Source organism: Panthera pardus, unplaced genomic scaffold (assembly GCF_024362965.1).
Source record: "Panthera pardus isolate Hobbes unplaced genomic scaffold, ASM2436296v1 HiC_scaffold_24, whole genome shotgun sequence".
Lineage (NCBI taxonomy): Eukaryota > Metazoa > Chordata > Mammalia > Carnivora > Felidae > Panthera > Panthera pardus.
In genome coordinates this window covers 11,065,162-11,088,425 of record NW_026526810.1, presented here as the reverse complement: position 1 = coordinate 11,088,425, position 23,264 = coordinate 11,065,162, and the positions used below count along the sequence as shown (strand labels likewise).

The 23,264-nt window shown below is 46.0% G+C and overlaps 1 protein-coding gene across 4 annotated transcripts in view; it reads left to right on the top strand.

Moving 5' to 3' along the window:
- ADAMTS17 (ADAM metallopeptidase with thrombospondin type 1 motif 17) overlaps positions 1 to 23,264 on the top strand; it is a 343,562-nt gene that overhangs the window by 210,404 nt on the left and 109,894 nt on the right. For all 4 annotated transcript variants that reach the window (XM_019460111.2, XM_019460109.2, XM_019460110.2 and 1 more), the window contains exons 13-14: positions 7,886 to 8,052; positions 16,096 to 16,223. In XM_019460111.2, coding sequence (XP_019315656.2) covers positions 7,886 to 8,052; positions 16,096 to 16,223 — 295 coding nt within the window. The remainder of the gene's footprint in view (positions 1 to 7,885; positions 8,053 to 16,095; positions 16,224 to 23,264) is intronic.

The following is a 23,264-nucleotide window of genomic DNA, read 5'->3' as shown; positions in this document are numbered from 1 at the left end:
CAGTCCGTGATCTCAGTTGTGAGTTCGAGCCCCATGTCAGGCTCTGTGCTGACAGCTCAGAGCCTAGAGCCTGCTTCAGATTCTGTGTCTCCATCTCTGCCCCTCCCCTGCTCATGCCTCTGTCTCTCTCTCTCTTTCTCTCAAAAGTAAATAAACATTAAAAAAAAATCTTTATCAAGGTATAACATAGAGAAACGGGCACCTGTTCTAGAGCATGCTTCCTGCTGCAGTACTGCCCATCTAGTCAAGTGTGTGTGTTGGGCAGGTGTATGTTCACACAGCGGGAAGGAGTCATTGCCTCCTAATGTGCGTGTATGTGACCGAAGGAGGGTGTGGTTTTGCAGAGCAACCCTACCATATCCACTGCCGTGAGCCACAGTGGGCTTCCACTTGCTCTCAGCGTCACCAGTGCCCCATATTGTTAGTCTTTTCCACGTTGGCCTTTCTGGTGGGTGTAGAGTGGTATCTCCCTGGGGTTTTCGTTGGCATTTCCTTTCCAAGTAATGAGGCTGAGCATTGTTTGTGTCTGTGTTTGCCATTTGGATATCTTTTCTTATGATGTGCCCATTCAAGTCATTTCATTTTATATCTGATCTTCTACTTTATTCATGTTTATAAAGTCCCAACAGAGGGGTGCCTGGGTGGCTCAGTTGGTTAAATGTCCAACTCTTGGTTTCAGCTCAGGTCACAATCTCACAGTTTCATGAGTTTGATCCTCGCATCGTGCCCTGCACTGACAGGGTGGAGCTTAGTTGGGATTCTCTCTCTCTCCCTCTCTCTCTCTCTCTCTCTCTGCCCCTCCCCCCACTCACACCATCTCTGTCTCTCCCAAAATAAATAAATAAACTTAAAAAAACCAACAGAGTACAAGTAGAAATTGAGGATTAATGTGGGAGAAGCATCTTGAAAAGTCCATCACATCCCAGCTGACTATACTCGTAGGTCAGGCTGGCTTCTCAGTCTCACAACAGCTGATGGGCAGCCCCCTTGCCAGCCTGCTCCGGCTGCATCCAGAACCTCTTGGGAATCACACTTCTTATCTCCACCTCTTACCCACTGAGCTTTGTTCTATCATATTAGATCTTTGATTTCCTCATCTGAAGGATGCAGGCAGAAACCCCTTCAGATGTCTTGCATAGATTTATCAAGGTAATGGTTCTAAAGAACAGGTAACAGGTAAGCCCTTTGGCCATATTAGTCTATAATTGCAGTGTATGTGAAAGTGCCTCTTTATATATAAGCTCTTCACCTGTGTCCTCGGCTGACCACACCTCACCTCAAGATGAGATTTCAAATTACTGTGTCATATCCCCATCTATTTCCGTGAGTCCTTGTGAGGCTATGGAGCCTGGCAGGCTTGTCTGTGCCTTGCAGCCCTCTTAGGAAAGGCTGAGGGAAGGACATAGGTCTACTTTTAGCCCTCAAAAAGGAACAGTTCTTTTCTACCAGAATTCTGTTATTTCACCTGTCCCTCATTTTAGCCATGTCAAGCTTGGTTTCTGTTGTTTTGGTTTTCCTAGGTGTCTTTTTATTTTATCCATGCTGCGTAGCCAAGAGAATCTTACCAGAGTGAATGAGAACCTCAGCCCTCTGCTCCTCAGACATGGGGAGGGTGATCTCTCCTGCCTGTGTCTGCCAACCCCAATACAGCATGCCCTAAAGCCCTTGTGTCCATACAAGTGAAGCTTGGCACACTCACATGACGTGGGTTCCTTGGTGAAGTTGGCCCCCTCCTTCCAAGTCCTCCCACCACAGAACTTCAGTTTGTGGACCACCCTGTCACACACACCCTTCCCACACATTGATGCTCCTCTCTCTTCCTATATGGAGGGTGTCTTTCTGTTGTCTCACACCAGTGTATACCTGGGAAGCCATCACTGGTGTCATGGTAGCTCTCAGATAACCCAGATTATAGACACAGTCATGAAGAAGGAAGGGGCTGGCCATGGATTGACATACTGGGATGATTTGGGTAAGAAATCATGCTACTCATGGATTGCTTCTCTCTTTTTCCTATGTTGTTCAAATAATGACCCAAAGGAAAACAAGAAAAATCAATGCTTTGGGCCATTTTCTTTTTGAGCAGGAAATTTTAATGTAAAAACAAAAAAACATTAGCTATAACAGGTGATTGGACAAATGGGAATTAACTGCTAAGAGATAAAGAGAACACCGGAAGAGCACTGAAAGAGCAAATATAAAAGTGGCCACTGTCATTGGATCTGAGGCAAAGTACCCAAAGAAGGAACAAATACAGATGAAGGTGCCCATCTCTCTCTCCCTCCCTCTCCCTCCCTCTCTCCCTCCCTCTCCCTCCCTCTCTCCCTCCCTCTCCCTCCCTCTCTCCCTCTGCCTCTCCCTTTCCTTCTCCCTCCCTCCCTCCCTCCCTCTCTCTCTCTCTCTCTCTCTCTGTCTCTGTCTCATACACACACACACACACACACACACACACACGGGTGAGATTCCTTGGACTTTGTTGGAGTGGATGAAACTAAGGCTCATTGGATGAGGGAGAAGTTTGCAGAGATGGCACACTGGTAGAACCCTCTGGAAAGTCACACTAAGGGGTGTTAGGGAAAGCTATCCAAGGGGAGAGACTACACCTGAAACCAGGCTGGGAATTTCCCCAAAGCATTGGTGTTCTTGGAAGCTGCCCTATGGGATGAATGCTGCCCTAGGGAAGTAGCCTGCATCACAGGCCACTGCAGGAGTCTGCTGAAAGGAATTAATTACCAGAACCAGAGAGAAAAGTCTGTTCTTTCTCTAGCATCACTCTAGTGCTTACAAAGCTTAGCATCATGCCTGCTTGACTGGAGATCTTTAATTCCTTATACGGCCTTAAGTCACCATCTAGCATTTTCTCATTTGAGCTGTGAAGGACTCTCTAGTATTTTGTGTAGAGCAGGTCTGGTAGTAAAAACAAACAAACGGGGGCACCTGGGTGGCTCAGTTGGTTGAGCGTCCGACTTTGGCTCAGGTCATGATCTCGCAGTCTGTGAGTTCGAGCCCCAGGTCAGGCTCTGTGCTGACAGCTTGGAGCCTGGAGCCTGCTTCGGATTCTGTGTCTCCCTCTCTCTCTGCTCCTCCCCTGCTCATGCTCTGTCTCTCTCTGTCAAAAATAAGATAAACATTAAAAAAATAAAAACAAACAAAAACGTCCTCAATTTTTACTTCTCTGGAAATGTCTGAATTTCTCCATCATTTTTTTGAATGACAGTTTTGCTGGATATAGAATTCTTAGTTGATAGATTTTTTTTTCTTTGAGAACTTTGAATGTATAAAGCCACTGCCTTCTCGTCTCCAAAGTTTCTAATGAGAAATAGGCTCATAATTTATTGAGATTGTCTTGTATGTGGTGTTTGTTGACTCTCTCTTGCTACTTTTAAGATTCTCTCTCTCTCTTTTTTTTTTTTTTTTGACAGTTTGGTTGAAAAATGTATCAGTGAATTTATCCTACTGGGATTTTGTTGAGCTTCTTGGATTTGTAGATTCATGCCTTTCTTCTACATTTAAATTTGATGATTCTGTCTTTTGCCTGCTTAAATCTGCTTTTGAACCACCTGGTGAATTTTTCATTTCTGTTATTATATTTTTCAACTCTGGAATTTAACTTTTCATCATTTCTATCTCTACTGATACTCTCATTTTCTCATACATCATTTTTATTTATATCTTCCTTCAGTATTTTGAGCATTTTTAAGACAGTTGTTTTAAGTCTTTGTCTAATAAGCCCAACATCTGAGTTTCCCCAGACCCAGTTTCTGCTTATGTATTTTGTTCCTTTGATTGGACCATACTTTCCTTTCCCTTTGTATCCCTTGTGATTTTGTTGTTGTTGTGGTTGAAAACTGGACATTCGAATCTTATAATGTAGCCTTGATAATCAGCTTCCCCCTGTCCCATGATTTGCTCTTTCTTTGTTGTTAAAAAGTTTCTCTATGCTGGGGATCAACCTGAAGTGAAAGTATAAGGTCTTCTCAAGCCTTTAATGAGACTTCATCTTTCCCTGAGCATACTTGGTGGCTTTCTAAATTTTCCCATATGTGCAGTTGCTTCTTAATGACTTAATCCTTAAATATCTGACTCCCAAAAGGGAGAAAAGAAGGGAAAAATGTATTGCTCATTGAAATTCCCGGGAAGTCACTTCAGCTCAGAGGAGTTGCAACAATGGTGGCCACCCTCTGTCCCCACATCTCAGAAATCAAAAGTAGCACTGAATAATCAGAACAGAACCCCAGTATTTGGAGAATAGGGTTCTCATTGTCCACCCTGGCTCCAGCCAGCCACATCAGGAATACAGGCACAGCTGCCTGCCGTGGGGCTGGAGTGTGGAGGACAGATAGCCACTACCACAATAAAGGCTGAAATTTATCTAAATTCACCACAGCTTACCAGCCAAACTTTTTCCAGGAGGTTGCACGCTTTCAAACAGACTCCAGAATTTCAAAATGGTCACTTCAAACAGTTTTTGCCAATACAATTATCATCTAAGTGGAGAAATGGATCCCTGGTGCTTCCTACTCCACCATCTTCCTGACCTTGCTCTGTCTTTTGGTCATTTTTTAAAAATTTTCTTTTTTTTAATGTTTATTTTTAAGAGAGAGAGAGAGACAAAGCATGAGCAGGACAGGGGCAGAGAGAGGGAGACACAGAATCAGAAGCAGGCTCCAGGCTCTGAGCTGTCAGCACAGAGCCCGACATGGGGCTCAAACTCACTAACCACAAGATCATGACCTGGGCCCAAGTTGGACGCTCAACCAACTGAGCCACCCAGGCGCCCCTATCTTTTGGTCATTTTAAGATAAATTTTGATAATATAGTTCAACTCAGTCTAACTACCGTTTGTTAACGGTTTGTTAACGGTTTGTTAACTTGCCTGTGCAAATTTCTCTGCTAAAAGCTACAGAAAAGTAGGAGGAAGACAGTAATCTAGCTCACCATTTCACAAAGTTGATAATAAGCAGTATAGCAGAGAACCAAGCCGGGTCAGGACAGGCTCCAGGTAGAAAATAAAAAGAGGCTGCAGGGTGGAGGTGGCCTCAAGGATGGACAGAGAGTCGGGGTGGGGGGTGGAGAAGATGGGACAGTGAGCTAGATGGGTGGCTGAAAGGGGACTTGCCCGTGGGAGAAGGGACAGGGAGAAGAAACAAGATAAACAGAGTTCAGGAAGAAAGCACCCTGAGGCACATGAGGAATCCCTCCAGGCCCACTTTCTCCTGGATCCAGGAGTTTTCTCATCCTGTCTAACCTCTCCACCAACCTGCTATTAACCATAAAGTTAGTTGGTTTATGAGGGTCAGTCAGATGCAAACCTGGAAAAAACAATTGACACAGGTGGGTACAATGGAAGCTAAAATAAAGCTCAGTGACATCTCAGGAGCGTAATTACATGATGTGCACAGATCTCAGTTCACACCCTAAACTGTGTAGGAAAACATAGCTTTCTTTATTTTTCTAGAAACCAATTTTTCATTTGCATTTGTGTTTTTGATTTTTTTAATTTGTGTTTTTGAACTCCATTCTAGTCCATGTTGGATTCTTAATCACTTCCGGAGTTTTTGCCCCATTTTCCCTGAGTCTGTAGCTAAGTTCAGTGATCCTTGTGTCGTCTGGTATGTTTGTCCTCTAGGGCTACCATGACCAACTGCTACTAACTGGGTGGCATAAACAACACAAGTTTTTTCGCTTCTAGTTCTGGAAGCCAGAATTGCCAGATCAAGGTCTTGGAAGGATTGGTTCCTTCAGAAGGCTGTGAAGGAGAATCTGTTCCTTGCACCTCTCCTAACTGCTTAGTGGCTTGCTGGTGATCTTTGTCATTCCTTAGAGTATAGAAACATCACCCTGATTTCTGTCTTCATCTCTGCATGGTGCTCTCCCTCTGTGTTTCCATCTCCATATTTCCTCTTTTTATAACAAGACTAATCATATTGGATTAGGAACTCACCCTGCTCTGGTATGATCTCATCTTAATTAACTACATCTGCAGTGGTCCTATTTTTAAATAAGGCCACATTCTGAGGCATTGGGGTTAGGACTTCATATGATTTTAGGATGGACACAATTCAACCCAGAACTTCTCACCATACAGCATCTGTAGCCTTACCCATCCCTTCTCTGATCCCAGCCATGGGAACTTGCCTATTACAAAGAAGATGTCCTCCTGCTGGTCCGCATGGCTTTTCCCCTCTCTGTTTCTTCCACAGTGTGCTTTGTGGCACAGGAACCCATTCATCTGTTCACACTTGGTATGCAGGCCCTAGGTTCTTGGGAGGCTGTCTGAGACTCTCTCTATGCCATGCAATCATTTCTCTGAGATCCAGCTGCCTGCCTTGTGCTCTGGGAAGGAAAAAGAACAAAAGCTCCCTCTGTTCTCAGATCCTGTAAACCTCAGAGAGGTTCTGCTATTTCCTAACTTGGAGATCAGAACTCAGGGTCCCTCTCTGGATCCACCAGTATGTACCCTCTCACAAGGCTGTCACCATGCCCAGGTGAGAGAGATGTCTGGTGTATATGAAATGGTCATAGGGGTATGAAAGAAGCCTTTCTTCCCATTCCAGATGTTTTCTCCAACACATTTATGCAGACAAAGAGCTGGAAAACAATGGCCCATGGACCAAATCTGGTTCATCACCTGGTTTTCTAAATAAGGTGTTATTGGCGCACAGTTATGCCCTTTTGTTTATGCATCATCTCTGGCTCCTTTTTTGCTACAGTGGCAGAGTTGAGTAGTTCCTACAGAAATATTCACCATCTGGCCCTTTGCCAAAAATGTTTGTAGAGCCCCTGGTGTAGACTTTTGTGACACAAAAGCCTGAGGACTTCTGCTGTGATGTATCTCCCCTCATGTGATCAGAGGGTGGCCTCCAGTTGTCTAAACACAAGGAATGGCAAAGGGAGGAAAAGAAATACTTAGTATGAAATGGTTAATGTGTCAAAAATATCTTGCCAACAGGTAAATGCAATTTGTGAGAATCCATTGAGCAAAACAATTGTGATTTGTGTTCTTTTCTCTTGAATGCTCAATTTCAGTAAAAAGTACAGGGAGAAAACAGCGGTACTCCATCATGGTGATTTGGGTCTCGTGGAAATGAAAGGAGCCACTGAGGTTGCTTGGTTCAGAGCCTGATGGGGATACCCCAGGGCCTCATGGAAGCGGTGGGCAGAGCCACGTTTCAGCCACAGCTGGACCAGCATCCTGTTATTCCTCCTCAGTGCCCCTCACACACATGGGCTAGGCCAGAGAACACAGCTGAGTCTCCAGAACTGCTTAGAACCGCAGTCTAAGCACAGAGCTGGGACCCATGCCGTGTCATTGATCACATTTGGTCTCACGCTTGCCCCAGCAAAGGTTGCAGAGCCCGGATCTGACCAGTCTCCACCCAAAGCCCATGAACAAGTTAATTAATCATTCTGATTCTTTTTATTATAAAGTAAACAAGAGCTATTTACTCATACTTAGCGACCTCCAGAATGTATGCAGGAGCCATTTAAAGGCCTTTGTTTTATAGAAAAATAAAACAAACAAACAGACAAAAAAAATCCACACACTAAAAATTCCCCTTTGGGTTTTCAGTGTTACAGATGGCCAAGTTTTAGGTTCAGATGAAAGACACAATTTGTGATTCTTGCCGAACTTATACTCACTGTATTCTATTTCCAGATGACCCTGATTTACAGTTCTTGGATGCATTTTTCTGATGGCTCACTTAAACATGCCGTCAGCACGGGGCTGGGATTGCCGAGATATGGTGTGTAAGAGCAGAGGGAGGGTGCTTTGGAAACTTTGCCTGGCCCCTCCCCCTTTTGGCAAGAGAGGCAAAATCCAAACGCCCCTGCTGTTTCCACAGCACTGTCTGGTTAACACGGACCTTTCTCTTCCTTCTAGCCCTGGGCCTGGAGGCACGCACTGCCTGGGCGCCAGTGTGGAGCACGCCGTCTGCGAGAACCTTCCCTGCCCCAAGGGCCTGCCCAGCTTCCGGGACCAGCAGTGCCAGACGCATGACCGGCTCAGCAGCAAGAAGAAGGGCCTGCTGACAGCAGTAGTGGTTGATGGTAAAGGCATATGGCACGTCCTTTCACAGTGCCCCCCCTTCTCCAAAAATGTAAACACCTCCTGGGAAAACCCACAGGGCCCCCCCTTCCCAGCAATCCATCCAACAGGACGCTCCAGTCCTGCTACCCCAGGCAGCAGTGGGCCCACTTCTCAAGCAGTGGGGTTGAACTTGGATGACCCAGCCCTGGGAGATTTCTTAAAAGCAGCTGTGAGGCGGGCAGCAGACCAGAATTGTCCTGCACCCCCATTTGCAGCGAGGCGGGTGTGCTGGCGGCCTGCCGCACAGTGCCATGTGCTGAGGGGCCCAGGGCCAGCTTTGAGGAGAGCAAGACTCTGCAGGGACAGGATGGTGGGTCTCTGTGTCTGCTGTCTCTATTTCCAAGGTTGATGCTTTCTTGCATTTCTTTCTCGGTTCATTTTGGGGTTGGCTTTTACTCTTTGCCTAGAGTGTTTGAAAAAAAAAAAAGTTTGGAGGCCAGTTCACAACTCGCCGAAGGCGATGATAGGCACAGGTCATGTTTTCCTTCCAAGAGATTTCTCCCAACTCAAGGGAGGCTTCCCCATGGGCCGCTGCAGGCATTTCCAGTGGCTGATAAACTTCTAGGTGGTATATCTTGTCTGTAGGATTTGTGATGTCTATTTATCATTGATAAAGACTGCCTTCCCCCCCAGCCTCCCCCCCCCCCCCCCCCCACACGCACACAGCCTCCTGTGGCCATGGCCTAGTTCAGGGTTTTTTAGACTTTTGTCTCCTGGAGATAAGACTGTATTGTAATGATGACAATATGGTCCTATTTGTTGAGCACATCATATGCCAGGCACAGGTTAGCTCTGCATACATCATCTCAATTAATATGCATAATGAGCCATGCAGAGAGGAGAGGTTACGGGTCATGGGACCTATCTGAGTCCCTGCAGCTGATAAGAAGCAGGGAGGGACCCCAGTTCTGGAGGAGGTGACTCAGAAAATAACCAACTATCATCTGGCTTCCCATACTCGAGTAAGAGAGCATGACTTCAGAAGTGTCAAGTGAAGAGGCTTTAATAAGAACTGCAGTAACAGAGTCTCTAAGGCTTCTGTAGGAGAATGAAGTTCCTGTGCCAGGTCTTAGGTTTCTTCTTTGTGGTTTAAAGAACTTCTAAAATCTACATGCTGCAGTCTGTTCTTACAGGGTCAAGTGTACCTAGCTGTAGGGGTAGACCCAGGCATCACAGGGAGTAATGACCTCAGACCTGTCGCTTTTAACCCAGCAACCTGACCCACGTGCTTTGAACTGAGTTGTAAAATAACATGAGATGCTCTAAATCATCGCAGATAATACCGACCCGCTCGGCTATGGGCTCATTTAAAAGCATCTGGGAGCTCCCCAGACCTTTTCCTTTTTAAAAAAGAACACCACCGTTTGGAGCTGTGTGATTGTAGGTATATCATCACATAACCAAGACTTCAAGAGAAGAGCAGCCTCCGTACCCTCAGCTGTTTCTGCAGACCAAGGAGAGAGGAGGCCGAGCAGACTCGCCCTCCCCAAAGGAACACATGCAGCTGGACGCAGGGGCTCGCCCAGGATCCTCACTTCTCTCTGCCTGGCCATTCCTCAGATGCAGGAAGACACAGGAGGCTTCCACATGTCACGAGCACATTCAAGCCCCTAATCTGGAGGGAGCAAGCCCCAAGCAGAAGCTGTTTCCAGCACTGCAGTCAGTTCTGATGCGGAGCAGACTTGTTTCCATACCATCAGCCATCCCAGCCTGCTGGGTAAAGACCCCTTAGGCCCTCTGTCGTGTCCTCTGCTGCTTGTCAGGAGCAAAAAGAGGTCAGATCTAAGAAAGACTCACCCATTTCCACCCAGCTATGCACACAGAGTTGTTATTCTTTCCTTGGTCTGCTTCAGCTTTCAGTCCTCTTTTATTCGATGCAGAAATCCCACTTAAATGGCTGGTTTTCCACAGATTTCTCCAAGTCCAGATTAAGCTTCTATTTTACTTGTAACCACTTTTGGATCACTGAGCTCCTTAGTTCTCTTATCATCACAGTGGCTGAAACTGATGTCTGCCCTGGATCCCCCTCCAAAGAAGCTTCTCAGGGCAGCAATTTGGGGAAGCTTGCCGGATTCAGAATATGTTCTTGCCCACTCACTTTTCATGTCTCTCTACCAAAACCATCAATAATTATAGCCAGAGTGCTACTGCCTTTGATCTGGAAAGCACTACCCTATTTGATAAGGACAGCTAGCGGGCAGTATGCATTTTGTCTTTGAAGGAGGGACCCCAAGTTCAGGGCTTTGCAAGGGTAGCTTGACACCTCCTCCTCCAGGGTGGAATTGTCATGACTTCTTGCATATTTGGTTTCATTTCCCTGTCAAATATAAACAGAAGCCAGCATTTGTGAAAGGAGCATTTAACAAGGATGAAAACAAAATAATAAATGGCCAATTCAGAGGGCAAGGGGGAGAATACAGATTATAAGTGCGTTCTTCTGAAAAATCAGCTTATAAAAGGCCCAATTCTAGCTCAGCCGTGATGGGAACGATTCCTGTGGTCGGGCTCTGGGCTCTCTCGAAGCCCATTATGACTGCCCTATTCATAGCATTGCTATCACTGCGGAATTCTTTGGCGAGTGACGCACAGTTCAAGAAAGGGGAAGCTATATTTTTTCTTTTTTTTCCTGCTGAAAAAAAAAAAAGAATTCTTGCAGAGGTAGATTTTCCAAGAGAGGTCTCAGGACCACAAATCCATACCACCTCTAAAAGAAGACAAAGGCTCTCCTTAGAAAATAGTTCTGGGTGGGAAAGCCTTTAGACAGAAACCCATTGAGATGCCCTGTTGCCAGACCCACCCCATTTCTGCTTTCCCCATGGAATCTCATTTAAGTAGAAACCTTCAGGAGTTCAGTCCTTCCCGCCCAAGCCAGCAGGCCACATGCCCACTGAAGTGTCGGAGGGCTTGGCGAAGGCCATGTCTGGACGTGGAGGTGCATTCCCAGCGCCTCCCCGGCATGGCAGAAGCCACTCTGGGTCTCAGCCTTCCAGGGGCTGGAGGGTATGATGGTTAAGGACTCTCTGACTGCAGTTTGGCCAAGCTGACTCCACTTGCTTAATGAAAAAGAGAAAGTTGTTGCAAAGATGAAGGGTGTCTCAGATCCCGAGGGCCCAGATGAGGGTCTGAGGCCAGGGCCTCTGAAAATATCCGAACCCCCTCTCCATGCCCACCACAACTAATGTGTTTGTGAGTCGTATCTTCCTGCCCCCCACCTGCAGACTGGCTTTCTCATGATTTGTCCACATGCAGGCTGATGGGTCACCCACAGCACCTTTCCTGATAAAGGACCTTTATCCTTTATCTGAGCGCTTTGGGGCCAGATATGGCCAAACATTTTTGGTGTTAGGTAACAACAGTATATCGACCGTATATTACTTAATACCCCCAGTGGAGCCCTGGGAAGCACTCCACAGTCCAGGGATGCATGTGATATCTCTACCAAGTAATCCATGAACAATCTCTAATGAGGATACTGCACACTACCAACAGCCTCATGTCAGTCAAGCCCGGTTTTGCTGCCAAATGCGTTTGCCACAAATATAAGAACATGCTTGCAGTTTCCAGAGCTTTTTGGAATTCTGGATTGTGGATAAGGGGGTATAGACTTATTTCAGATCCATCAATCATGAACAGACACAGCTGTTCCATATCTGAATTTAGTGCTGATTTTTTCAAGAGAGAGACTCTGATTGGTCTACCTGTGGCTACACTTAGTCTAATCAGTTGAGGCGTGGCTATGAGGTTGTGGTGGAGAAAAAGAACTGAGTGGCACAACTACAGTCAAGTGGCTGCTTCTGGTCCAATCAACTAAGGCTTGGCTTTGGACTCATGGTGGGCAGCTTTGGGGATAGGGGACAAAGCAGTCTCCTCAGCATGTACCCCCCTCCCCCGCCCAAGATAGCCAGCCAGAGCTGGAGTGAGCACTTGTGATGGCCTCAAAATTCAGTGGTGTCTCCACCTTAGTAAGACCTTGTAACCACTTGGCAGAGAGAACAGCAAGAGTGCCAGTAGCCACAAGTGTCCTTTTCATCATGAAGCACCAGGGGGAGTCCTCCAGGCATCCAATGAGCAGATATGATCAGGTGGCTCTCAAGCCCCTGAGCTCATCTCCCCTGCCCTGTGTGGTTTCTTCATCAAAATATGAGTCCTGGAGACAAGTGGGCCAGTGAGAGACCAGGATTTACAGCAGACAGTCCAGCCTCAATCAGAATTTCATCTTGGCACATATCAGCCAAGAGGGACACTCTAAGCTTTCTTTGGAGTGTGTGGTTGTATAGCTTTTAAGATTTGACCTCCTTCTGTACTACTAAGAATGTAAGATACTGTGCTCAGAGAAAATCACAGCACCTTATTTATCTGGAGGTTAATTGCCCATCCAATGGGAATATTCAGGGAATTTTGAGGGGCTTCTCCTCAAGTTTTATAAAGGTTATCCTGAGTCCCTTTGGGAGAGAGTACTACACCTTCCTAGAGGTGTGGGGTACCCTAAATTCTGAGCACAGACCTCAGAAAAGGAGATGGACAAATGGAGTTTCAGTCTGAGCAAAGGAAGGAAGTGTTATGTCTGAACTCTGTTCTGGAGTCTGGGTGCCCCCAGACTTCCCAAGCCAAGGAGGACAGTGTCTGCAGCTGCAAGAGTCCAGTGTGGACAGAGTTGAGTATACTTTCTTGCCTGGGGTCATTGCTAAAAATCCTCCATTTGAGGTCAACCCCCCTGCTTTGGAGAATCTCTACTTTCCTGTTTACACCAAAGAGCCCCCCAAAATCTTCACCCCTCGAAGTCTGGTCTTTCTAACTTGTCTCAAAAGACCCTCTACTTTTTCACCCAAATCCCATTTCCATTTCTGCTCAAGTCAGAGTATATTCAGAAGCCAGAAACATTCATGAAACTAGTGGTTTGTTTTCAGTAACACCATTTTGTCTCTTGGTTTTTTTGGCCCCCAGTGTCCGAAAGAAAACTAGGCTGGCACAAAGAGGCTAGGGTCTGGCCTTGCCAATCAAGAGACTCTGGGTAGCCTGTACCTTTTCTGAGCTTCGCATGCTCGTCTATAAGATGGAGCAATGACAGCACCCACCTGAAGTGCACAGGTACTACTTAGCATGCTGCCTTGTACACGAAATATAATTAATGTTATTTGTGATTTTATCAACATCATCACCATTATTACTGCTATTGTACAAATCACTTCAAAGCTCAGTTATGCCAAGTATTGAGGCAGTTTAAAGGTAAAATACGTAGTTTTCAGATTTCTTGGACCCAGGGGACCCTTCCTTCCTTACAATGTAACATTAGAGGAAGCCTACCTAGGATGTGAAGAAGATACACCCATCAACTCAGACTGGGGGCTGTGGTGCTGCATTCTCCCAGTCATTCCCCAAGGTGCTCACAGGAAACCTCAAGGTCCCAAAGAGCACCTCAAAAATTCTGTCAGATGAGCCTCCCAGAACCTGATCTCAGTTTACATTTTAGTCTCCCATACCTCTTCCACTGGCTGCCTTCCTGGGTCATTCCACTTAAATGGAGGGACAACTGCCTCTAGCCTGCTAGCTGGGAAATGGGTCATTCTTTCCACTTAGTGCCCTGTCCTCTGACAGCTCAGGTCCATTTCATGTGGCTTTTCACAGTATGCCTCTTCTGGGATTTGCTGTCCCTTAGACCACCAGGGCCTTGAAAAGCATACACTACTCATCTTTCTTTCCCCAAAGTGCCACAAGAGTGCCTTGTGTGGTGGAGGGGCTCAATTCCTGTTTTTTGAATGAATAAACATTGAAACATCATTACTTTACTTACCTGGGAAACTACTCTTCACAGCAGTTTCCGCCCACAACTAACTGGAACAAACAAGCTGAACATTTCTACTGAACCTCTGTAGCTTCTCTCTAGTGTTATAAGACAAGACATCCCACTCGGCATGTTGGTCAGCAGAGCTCCATGAGAGAGGAGCTTTGGAAAGCTGCTGAAAATGTTGGTGGTTTAGTGAATGTCATTCAGTCATGAAAGCCGCAGAGCCTGAGTGAGACAGCACATCTGCTCTGACAAGAACTATCCAGCTGGAATGTCAAGGTCTTCTGAGGCCAAGTCAACTCCAGAAGCCTTTTTCTACCCCTGCCCTTGCTCACCTGAAACCAGTGGAAGGACCCAGTGGAGAAAGATCATGGTGGAAACAAAGGGCCTGACAGAGGCAGCACAGACGTGCTGCTGTTTCTCTCTCTGGAGGTTTCCTTGCAAAATAATCACATAAACATCATTGGAATTAGGTGACACAGAGAGAGAAGGGTGCATTCCTCTTTCTCAGTTACATACGGAAGAACAAAATCCATTCATTTATTAAAAAAAGAAGCTTGATTTTTCTGTTAAGATCAAGAACAAGGCAAGGATTTTTTTTTTTCACCACTCCTTTTCAACATCATACTGGTAGTCCTAGATAATGCAATAAGACAAGAAAAGGAAATGAAAAATACACAAATTGGGAAGGGAAAAATAAAACTACCTTTGTTTGCAGATGACATGATGATTTATGTAGAAAATCCAAAAGAATCAACAACAAAAACAAAAAAAAAATAGAAGAAAAGAAAAAAACTCCTGGAATTAGTAAATGATTATAGCAAGGTTACAAGATACAAAGTAAATGTACAAAAATCACTTTTGTGTATACCAGCAATGAGCAAATGGAGTTTGAAATTAAAAGCACAATACCATTTACACGAGCACCCAAGAAATGAAATATTTAGGTATAAATCTAACAAAATATGTGTAAGATCTATATGAGAAAAACTGTAAGGAATGAATTTAACAAATTAAATGGGGAGAAATTCCATGTTTCAATGATTCATGACAAGAATCAATATTGTCATGTCAGTTGATCTTGTCAACTTGACCTATAGATTCAGTGCAATCCCAATCAAAATCCCAGGAAGTTATTTTGTAGATATTGAAAAACTAATTCTAAAGTTTATATGGAAAGATTAAAATATTTACCAAGTCCTTCTGCAAGCCAGATCCTGGACCTGGCCTGAGGACAAGAGAGAAAAATCTCAGTCCCTTGTCCTCCAGGGGCTCCCAGTACTGTCAGTTCTTCAAATCCAAAGATAATAATTAAAATCCATCCCTTTCAAACTCTTTTAGCAATGGAACTCACCTTATAAGAAACCCTCTTGTATATGGAAGTTACTCAAACAATTATAAAACAATAGGATAATAGTTAAGGGCTTTAATGGAGGCATAAGCAAAGTGCAGAGGGAGATTCCATGTCAGAGATGGCATGAGAGGAGAGCTCTGGAGTAGAAGCTTCTAGGGTGATAGGAATCTCCCAGAAAGCTATGTGCAGAGAGAGGTTTCCAAGCATAAGGAAGAGTTTTGGCAAAGGCATGAGAGCTTGTCATGTTCTCGGAGCTCTCTTGGTTCTGACATGACCCTTCCAAGTTGTCCTAGAGGCTGCTATGTTCCTGTATTTTACTCCTGCTCAGTTTCTTCCAGGACCTTCTTGCTACATATCTCAGCCCTGCAGTTTTTATCCAACAGCCAGTGGAGCACTAAAGCTTTTAGTAAAAGCCACTGCTGTAGAGACATCCATGGGGCTCACACCCCTTCCTACCCAAAGGCATTCTGATTCACCTTCTCCCCCTTTCCAGCCCCCACAACAAGAGATGCTCCTAGCCTCACCCTTCATATATATTCAACTCACTTAGATGTTAGCACACAACAAAATGCTTTTTCAACCTGGTATTTTTAATGTCTTAAAGAAAAGGAAGAATAAGATAAATAAAAGCCCACAGAGCCCTCACCCATGTGTTGTTCACCTGTGCCTGAGGGTCTTTCTCCATTTGTTGTGTTGAGTGTTCCAAGGGGCAGGTCCATGTCTCTGAGCATGTGCCAGGTTCCTGTGACCTTTATTCCATGCTGACCTCTCATCATTTGGGCCACCATCCGTATGCACCTGCACCTTGCATGGCCCACAAACCACTTCCCACATCAATGTCCACCTTCCCCTTTCCCTCCTCAGATAAACCATGTGAACTCTACTGCTCACCCCTTGGGAAGGAGTCCCCGCTGCTGGTGGCCGACAGAGTCCTGGATGGCACACCCTGTGGGCCCTATGAGACCGACCTCTGTGTGCACGGCAAGTGCCAGGTGACGTGTTTTCCTTGTGTCTTTGGTGGGGCTTTCTTTGGAGGGGAGCCTCCCTCACCCCAGAAGGTTTCAGGGAGGGGCAGAGCCCTGGGGAAGGAACGGATTTTCTCCATAAGGCACCCATGGTGCTGTCTCCTGCAGCTTGGCACCCCTCCCTCCCTCAGCAGTGACTGAGCATGAAGCTTATCTATAGGCCAGCTGGTAGTTGAGGTGGCTGGAAGAGTAGTGGCGACATCATAATCTCAAAAATCTTAAAATAACTTTAGCCATTCCGGTGAAGGGAAGAACAGGTAGAATGCTAAGGTAAGACTGGAAGATGTACGTGCATGTGTTTTTGGACAAGCTATGTTCTGTTCAGCTATAAAAGATCTCGTTGAGCTAAGCAGATTCCTTCACAGGTGGTTCAGTATGCTGAATTGAATGTGCTAGGAATTCAATTCAATATGCTGGCTTTGGGGACAACTGCAATTTAGTCCCCAAAGCCATCCTGGTGTTGGATGTCTGCAACTCATTAGAATGATGATAAGTAACATTCAAGAAGACAAAAGGAAAAAGAGAGGGAGGGAGAGGGGATGGGTAGAAGTGCACCTTCCACCTGCGTTAAATCTGCCTGAGCTGGGGGCTCACCTGAAGCTGGGCCCTCCTGACTCAAGGCTCCCTGGCCCAGCGTAACGGTCCTATTTGTCCATCAGAATGGCCATCCTCCTGATGTGTACAGCAGCTGGAATTGGGGTAGGAGTCAAGAGGGTGTGTGCCCAGAGGGCCATGACTCAGATGATGCCACCCTCCATTGTGCTGTATGTGCCATATTTCCTGCTGATTCAGTTGGGTCTGCACCTGTCATGAGAGAGTCCTCGCCCTCAGCCACAGACATGTGCCCTCCTCATGGTTGAGGCCAGGCTGCCTCAGCCGTGTCCTCAGCAGGTGAGCCCACTGAGAGCCGGAGGAGGCGGTGGCTCCTAGAGCCCTCAGCAGGCAGATGGATAGCAGGGTTGCTGTGCATTTGGCACAGAAAGGAAAACCAGGGCTTGCCTCTGATTTCCACTCTTCCTTGTTTGGCCTCCATTGACCAGCATCTGCAGCATGAGACTAATAAGCAAGGAGTCCACTGACCAAGGGCTTCTGAGGGGTCTTCTCATTTTGCTTGGAAAAGAGAAACCGGATCCCAGGAGCCACGTGCCTACTGATGCTTCGGGGCGCCCACACCTCCCAAAGTCAACACCCATCTCTGATGTCCAGATTCATGGAACTATTAAAAGCATGTGAAAAATTTTAAAGTCTAGGGGTCACGGGAGAGAGAAACTATTATTCCCCCTAACTATACTTACACCAGAAACCTGCCTCCAGGCCTGGGACCGACTGACCCCATAAGGTAGCGCGTCTTGTTCTCTCTGCTTCCCAAGTATGGCTGAGGGCAGCGTTTTGGTGAATCAGTGAAGACAGACAGAGTAAAAGGGGAGGCAGGCAGCAAGACACACAAATGCAACCTCTAAGGTGATTCCTGGGGCCATTTCAACCCTAGTGGATTTTTTTTCCCTGCGAAGTCCAAACTAGTCCCCAAACGGGATTTTTCAGAAAAAAAGCTTGGCAATATCCAGACCCCTCTGGCCCTGCCTAGCTTTGTTATCAAATCCAGATATGCATGGGTGACAGGCACTAGGTGCCCAAGAGTCTTGGCAAGGCATCCTTCTGGGGAAGGAGGCGGTGATGGTGGTGGAGTTGGACCCTCAGGGCTGCAGCGTTGTCGTGGAGAACGTGCAGGGCCTTTGGGGGTGTGAACACAGGTCTTATCATTGTCACCAAAATGAGGAATTGCCGGCATTTCCCTATAAATCTGCTAGCAAATCAAGTGGAGGATTTTTTTCTTTCCTAACTTACACATTTCCAGGGCCCATCCTACAGTGTGGCGATGAACATTTCTTTAGGACAATTTTCCAAGTAAAAAGCACTTGTACCCTTTAGAAGGCACCATCTGAGCTACCTCTGGGCTGTTGCCAGCATCTTTTGCAATGTTCTTGCCAATGTGCAGACATTTCTAAGAGTCCTGAAATTTTCTGGCCAGTGGGGTCAATGTTAAGTGGCCAGACATGATTTCAGCTCTAAGTGATCAGTGCCAATGGGTCCCTTCTGTGACCTTGGTTCTTTTTTTTTTTTTAATGTTTATTTATTTTTGAGAGAGAGACAGAGCACAAGTCGTGGGGGGGGGGGGGAGGGGGGAGGGACAGAAAGAGAGGGAGACACAGAATCTGAAACAGGCTCCAGGCTCCAAGTTGTCAGCACAGAGCCCCACGCACAGCTCAAACTTGCGAATTGGGAGATCATGACCTGAGCCAAAGTCGGACATTCAACCTATTGAGCCACCCAGGTGCCCCATGTAACCTTGGTTCTCACTGCACACTCTTCAGTTAGGGAACTTCCCTGCGCCATGACAGCAAAATATCCAGTTTTTCAGTCAGAACAATATGGGTGAGATGCCACCCAAGGTCTCTACCAGGTCTCTGCCAGCCTTCAAGCCAGAACCTGCCCTACACTTGGGCGTGATGGCAGTAACATGGGTACACCTGCCTTGCCATTCCCGGATGCCACCCCTTCCCTAACCCCCACCCCAGTCTCTCTCAAATGCCTCAAACGATCATTGCATTTACTGACAGCTGAAGTGAGACTAGCACTAACCAGGCACCACTGCTCAGCACAGGAGCACTAGGGCACACAGGTACAGACAGTGGCCCCTCTGGCCATGCTCTGTGGCAGGTGGGCAGGCTCATGCTCATCAGAGCCTTGCCCCACCTGTCAGTTCTCAGAACTGCCATCTCCTCTGCATGGATGTTCCCAAGTACCAGCTGCCTCCAGGCAGCCCACCGGTCCTAGCAAGAAGACCACCATCCTGGTAGGTGGTGGGAGCATGCACCCATAAGCACCTCATGAAGTCAAATCCCTGCAAAACAACTCACTTTTTGACGGAAGTTAAAAATACCACCTGTGATTTTTCTAACAGCACTTATTCCTCTGAGAGAAACTACAAAGGTTAAATTTAGCCCCTTGGGGAGTCCGTTCTCATAAGAATCCAAATGAGCAAAGTCAGAGTTAATAAAGTTTTATAAGAATGTTGAGCATACTTAAATAAGAGTATAAGAAATTAAATACAAGTACAGTATCGATACCTAGTTACAGTAATTGCCAAAGTAGAATGTTTTGGATTCCTGTGGTACTTGTGAATGAGTAAGGCAAAGAAAATTGGTTAAAGAGAAGAATAGTAATAAAACAAAATCTTGAGTTTAGTGAGCAAAGGATCTGTACCTATTCACCAATACTATTATCTAATTATATTGGATAAAAGGTAGAAATCATCCACATTTTGTGTAAGACAGCACTTACAGAAATACTGCCATGGTTCACTTACTAGCTTTTTCCTCTGTTCCCTTCAGCTATAAATTTTGCTATTTTAGGGTGGCAGAAGGAGTTCTGGGAAATTTTGAGAAGCACGGTGACGAGCTGGTAGGGAATGGAGGGGACAAGAGGCTCCCACATGGCATTTTGAGCAGATTCCACTAAGCTCCACAGAGCAGGCTGATTCAAACCAGAACACGAAACATGGAAATACCATTTTATTCTGCTTTTATGAGGACTGAGTGGAGTTTCATTTCAGTGAGTCACAAATTATTTCACATGCTGAAATGAAACTTAACAGCACTCATAAAAGTAGGAGCGAGCTGGGGAAAGAAACACAAACATTGTCTATTTTTCGGCAAGTCTGTATAAATCAGGACTCCCATCATCCGCAGTGCCTATGTTGACCTGCAGAGACAAAGAAATCAAGTTCATACGTTTCAAATGTACAACTTCCCTCAGAGCTACTGACCTTCAGTCGATGAGTCAAAGTGAAGGGTAGATCTGAAGATAACCTGAGACCAGGTACACTTGGCTATTCTTTAAGGCCTCATCAGCTCACGTATGCTCATAGGCATCCAATTAGGGTCCCACTTCTTTGAGATCCTTACTCGTATGCATATCCTGGGCTTGATAAACACCCAAAAGACTTTCAGGTCCCATAAACTTCCTCGGTGGAAGGACTGTGTCCAATTATCTGTGTTCCACCAGCTGCTGGCTTGGAGGAGAGCCTTTGATTACATACTGAAAAGAGAACAGCAGTGAGTGGATGCATGGGTGGATGGCTCCTCTGCTCTTAGGACTCTAGTGATTCTGGAATCTGGAGCCCATTTCAATGAACTATTTTCACTGTCCAGTGTTTCTTGGCCTCCCATTTTGTGTATAGTGGTCCATTAGGCAAATAGAATTACTTGTGGAATTTAGGAGAATTCTAAGACTCTGGCCTCAGAGTCCCCCTGTGTGAAGAAGGAGGTAACAAGCATGTAGGAAAACCTAACAGGTGCTTACGCCTATATTTCAACAACACCTTCCTTGTTGCTGCTTCTCCCCATGTCACAACACTGCAGTTGACATCTCTGAAGTGTGTGACTTTTGGTGCCGAACCTTTACTGACAGCAGGGCCTAAAAAGTCTGGAGTCATTCCCTGCACCCCCCTTTGTCTAATTAACTTCCCATTGCAACTTCTGGATTAAGCTGGCAGATGGAGCCTCACGTGGGACTCCACTAAACCGATGGTAAATGCAGAATAGCACAAACCATGATGGCGAAGAGAAGCAGAGGCCCTTTGACAAAAGAAAGATACCACCTCTTTGTGGAGGGTGGAAGTAGATGGAAGTTTCGTTGAAGGAACAAAGCAGCCGAGGCCAGAAATGAAACAAGAGGAGAGTCGCAATGGAAAAGAAAGCAGAACGCTCAAGGGAGTCTAGGACTTGAGAACAGAGTGTGGGAGTGAGGTGTGGGCTGAAAATTGAAAGAAGGCAAAGGGCCATACAACATGGCTGATCACGACTGGCCCTGCACTTGGAGCTTGATGGGCTGTTAGGTGATAAGCTCAATGCAAAGTATCAGGGGGCTCCTTTCCAAAGTCGTGTGATAAACTGTATAAGGACAACTGAGGCAGATGTGTGACCTCGGCACTTGAGCACACACTCACCCTCCTGAGTTTAGGGGTGAACTCCAGCTTTCCTGCCACCAGTCCCAAATAGAAGCCTGCCACATGACCCCTCCCACCCCCAAATATAGAGCCCTTTCAGTCTACCTTTCTGTACCTCATTCTCAAATACGAGTGGTCAACTGGAGATCAACAGCTATTTGAAGAAAACCAGCAGCAGGAACAAGAAAGACCAAGAAAAACAAACAGAGAAACTGACCCTGGCAGAAAATTGGGATAATCATAGAATTCTCCACAGCTAAATTATCAATCAAGCATGTGGACAAAATAATTACGAGACACAGAAGAACTTAGAAATTTTATTTTCCATGCATCCATTCTGAGGAAATTATGTGTAGTTTAATAAGACAAAGGTAAAGTGAAAAAAAAAAAAAAAGGTAAGCACAGTAAGAGTTGGTGCAACTAACACAGAAGCCCAGGAAACACTGGGCTGGGGGCTGTGCCGCTGGCCTAAAAGCATTCAGTTAAAATTAAAACAAGAAGTTAGTGGCATCCCTCCAACAGAAGAGACTGAATGAAGCATAGTTGGAAGATAGCTATGAAGTTAAAGAGTGCAAGTGCTTCTATTCCTGGTCAAAAGAAAACAAAAAAACAAAGGCCATCCAAACCTATATGAGAAAGTCCCAGTTCAAATAAGAGACAATAAACTTCACCACTGGGGAAGGGTTGCTGGCTGGCTCAGGGTGCATAAGAGAGAGACAGAGGTCCCATTCTGAAAATCAAAGTCTCCTGATCCCAGTTTGCCCCAGGGCCCAGCTCGGTAAGAAGGCATCATTCTTGTGCATTTATTGAACACCTGTGATGTGCTTAACACCATGCTGGCTGCTGGGATCAGGTGTGGGGGACAAGAATACAAGAAGTCACAAGAAGTCTTAGAATTCTCCTAAATTCCACAAGTAATTCTATTTGCCTAATGGACCACCATACACAAAGAATTGTAAGACACCACCCTCCATGCGCTTACAGTCTGTCCCGAAGATGAGACTTAAGCAAAACCCTAACAACCAAAGGTGAAGTCATAATTGAGAGCCAGTGAGATTTGGTTTAGACATAGCAGAAAGTATATAGGGTAGAACTGGGTTCATTCATTCATCAAATATTTATTGAGCACATTTCACGTGCTAAGCACTAACGTGTGCTAGACGTTCAACGGTGAGCAGGACTGAGAGGGTCCCTGTCCCCATGCAATGTGCAGACGAGAAACACATAAACTCACAAACATGGTCTCTCCAAGGACTGGTCCATGTGAAGAAGAAAATGGTTTCATAGATTGAGAGGGGGATTGTAGCTGAGGAAGACTGAATGGCATGGAAGGTCTCTCCAGGGAGATGGCATTTATGGAAGATCCAGCCTCATGAAGACAGAACAGAATGATCCAGGCAGAAGGTGCCTCCAAGGCTGGTAGGTTCCAGAAGCAGAGGAGATCTGGGTGGCAGGTGCTGGAGGAGTGGATGTGAGGGCAGAGGTGTCAGGGCCCACACCCTACAGGGCCTCAGGCCATGACAGGAATCGAGATTTCATTCTGTCGGGAGTGGAGGGATTGAAGCAGAGGTGTGAACCCACCTTGGTTATGGAGAATCAGCTGTGTGGGGCCTGAATGGAACCCAGGAAACCAGGTAGGAGGTTGTTAGGGTGAATCATGTAGCTGAGAGGCAATGGGACTGGGAGGAGATTGGGTTCAGTGTGCATTTAGAGGACGAGGGAGGAAAGCTGAGGTGATGAGCAGGTGTCATGGCATCGTGGAGCATCTTGAATCCCTAAGTGTGGACGTACTCCACCATGGGTCTTCTCATCTCTTAGGTGAAGATCAATCTGGCAGCAAAGGGGAGGAAACAGGTACAATAGGTCATGTCCCGAATAGTGAGGGTCTAAACTGGGCTGTGACCATGAGCATGGAGAAAAAGTAGACACTACAGTCTATTAGGGGACAAAGCCACCAAGTCAAAGAAGATGGAGAAATGGCCACTATATGTGGTGACCAG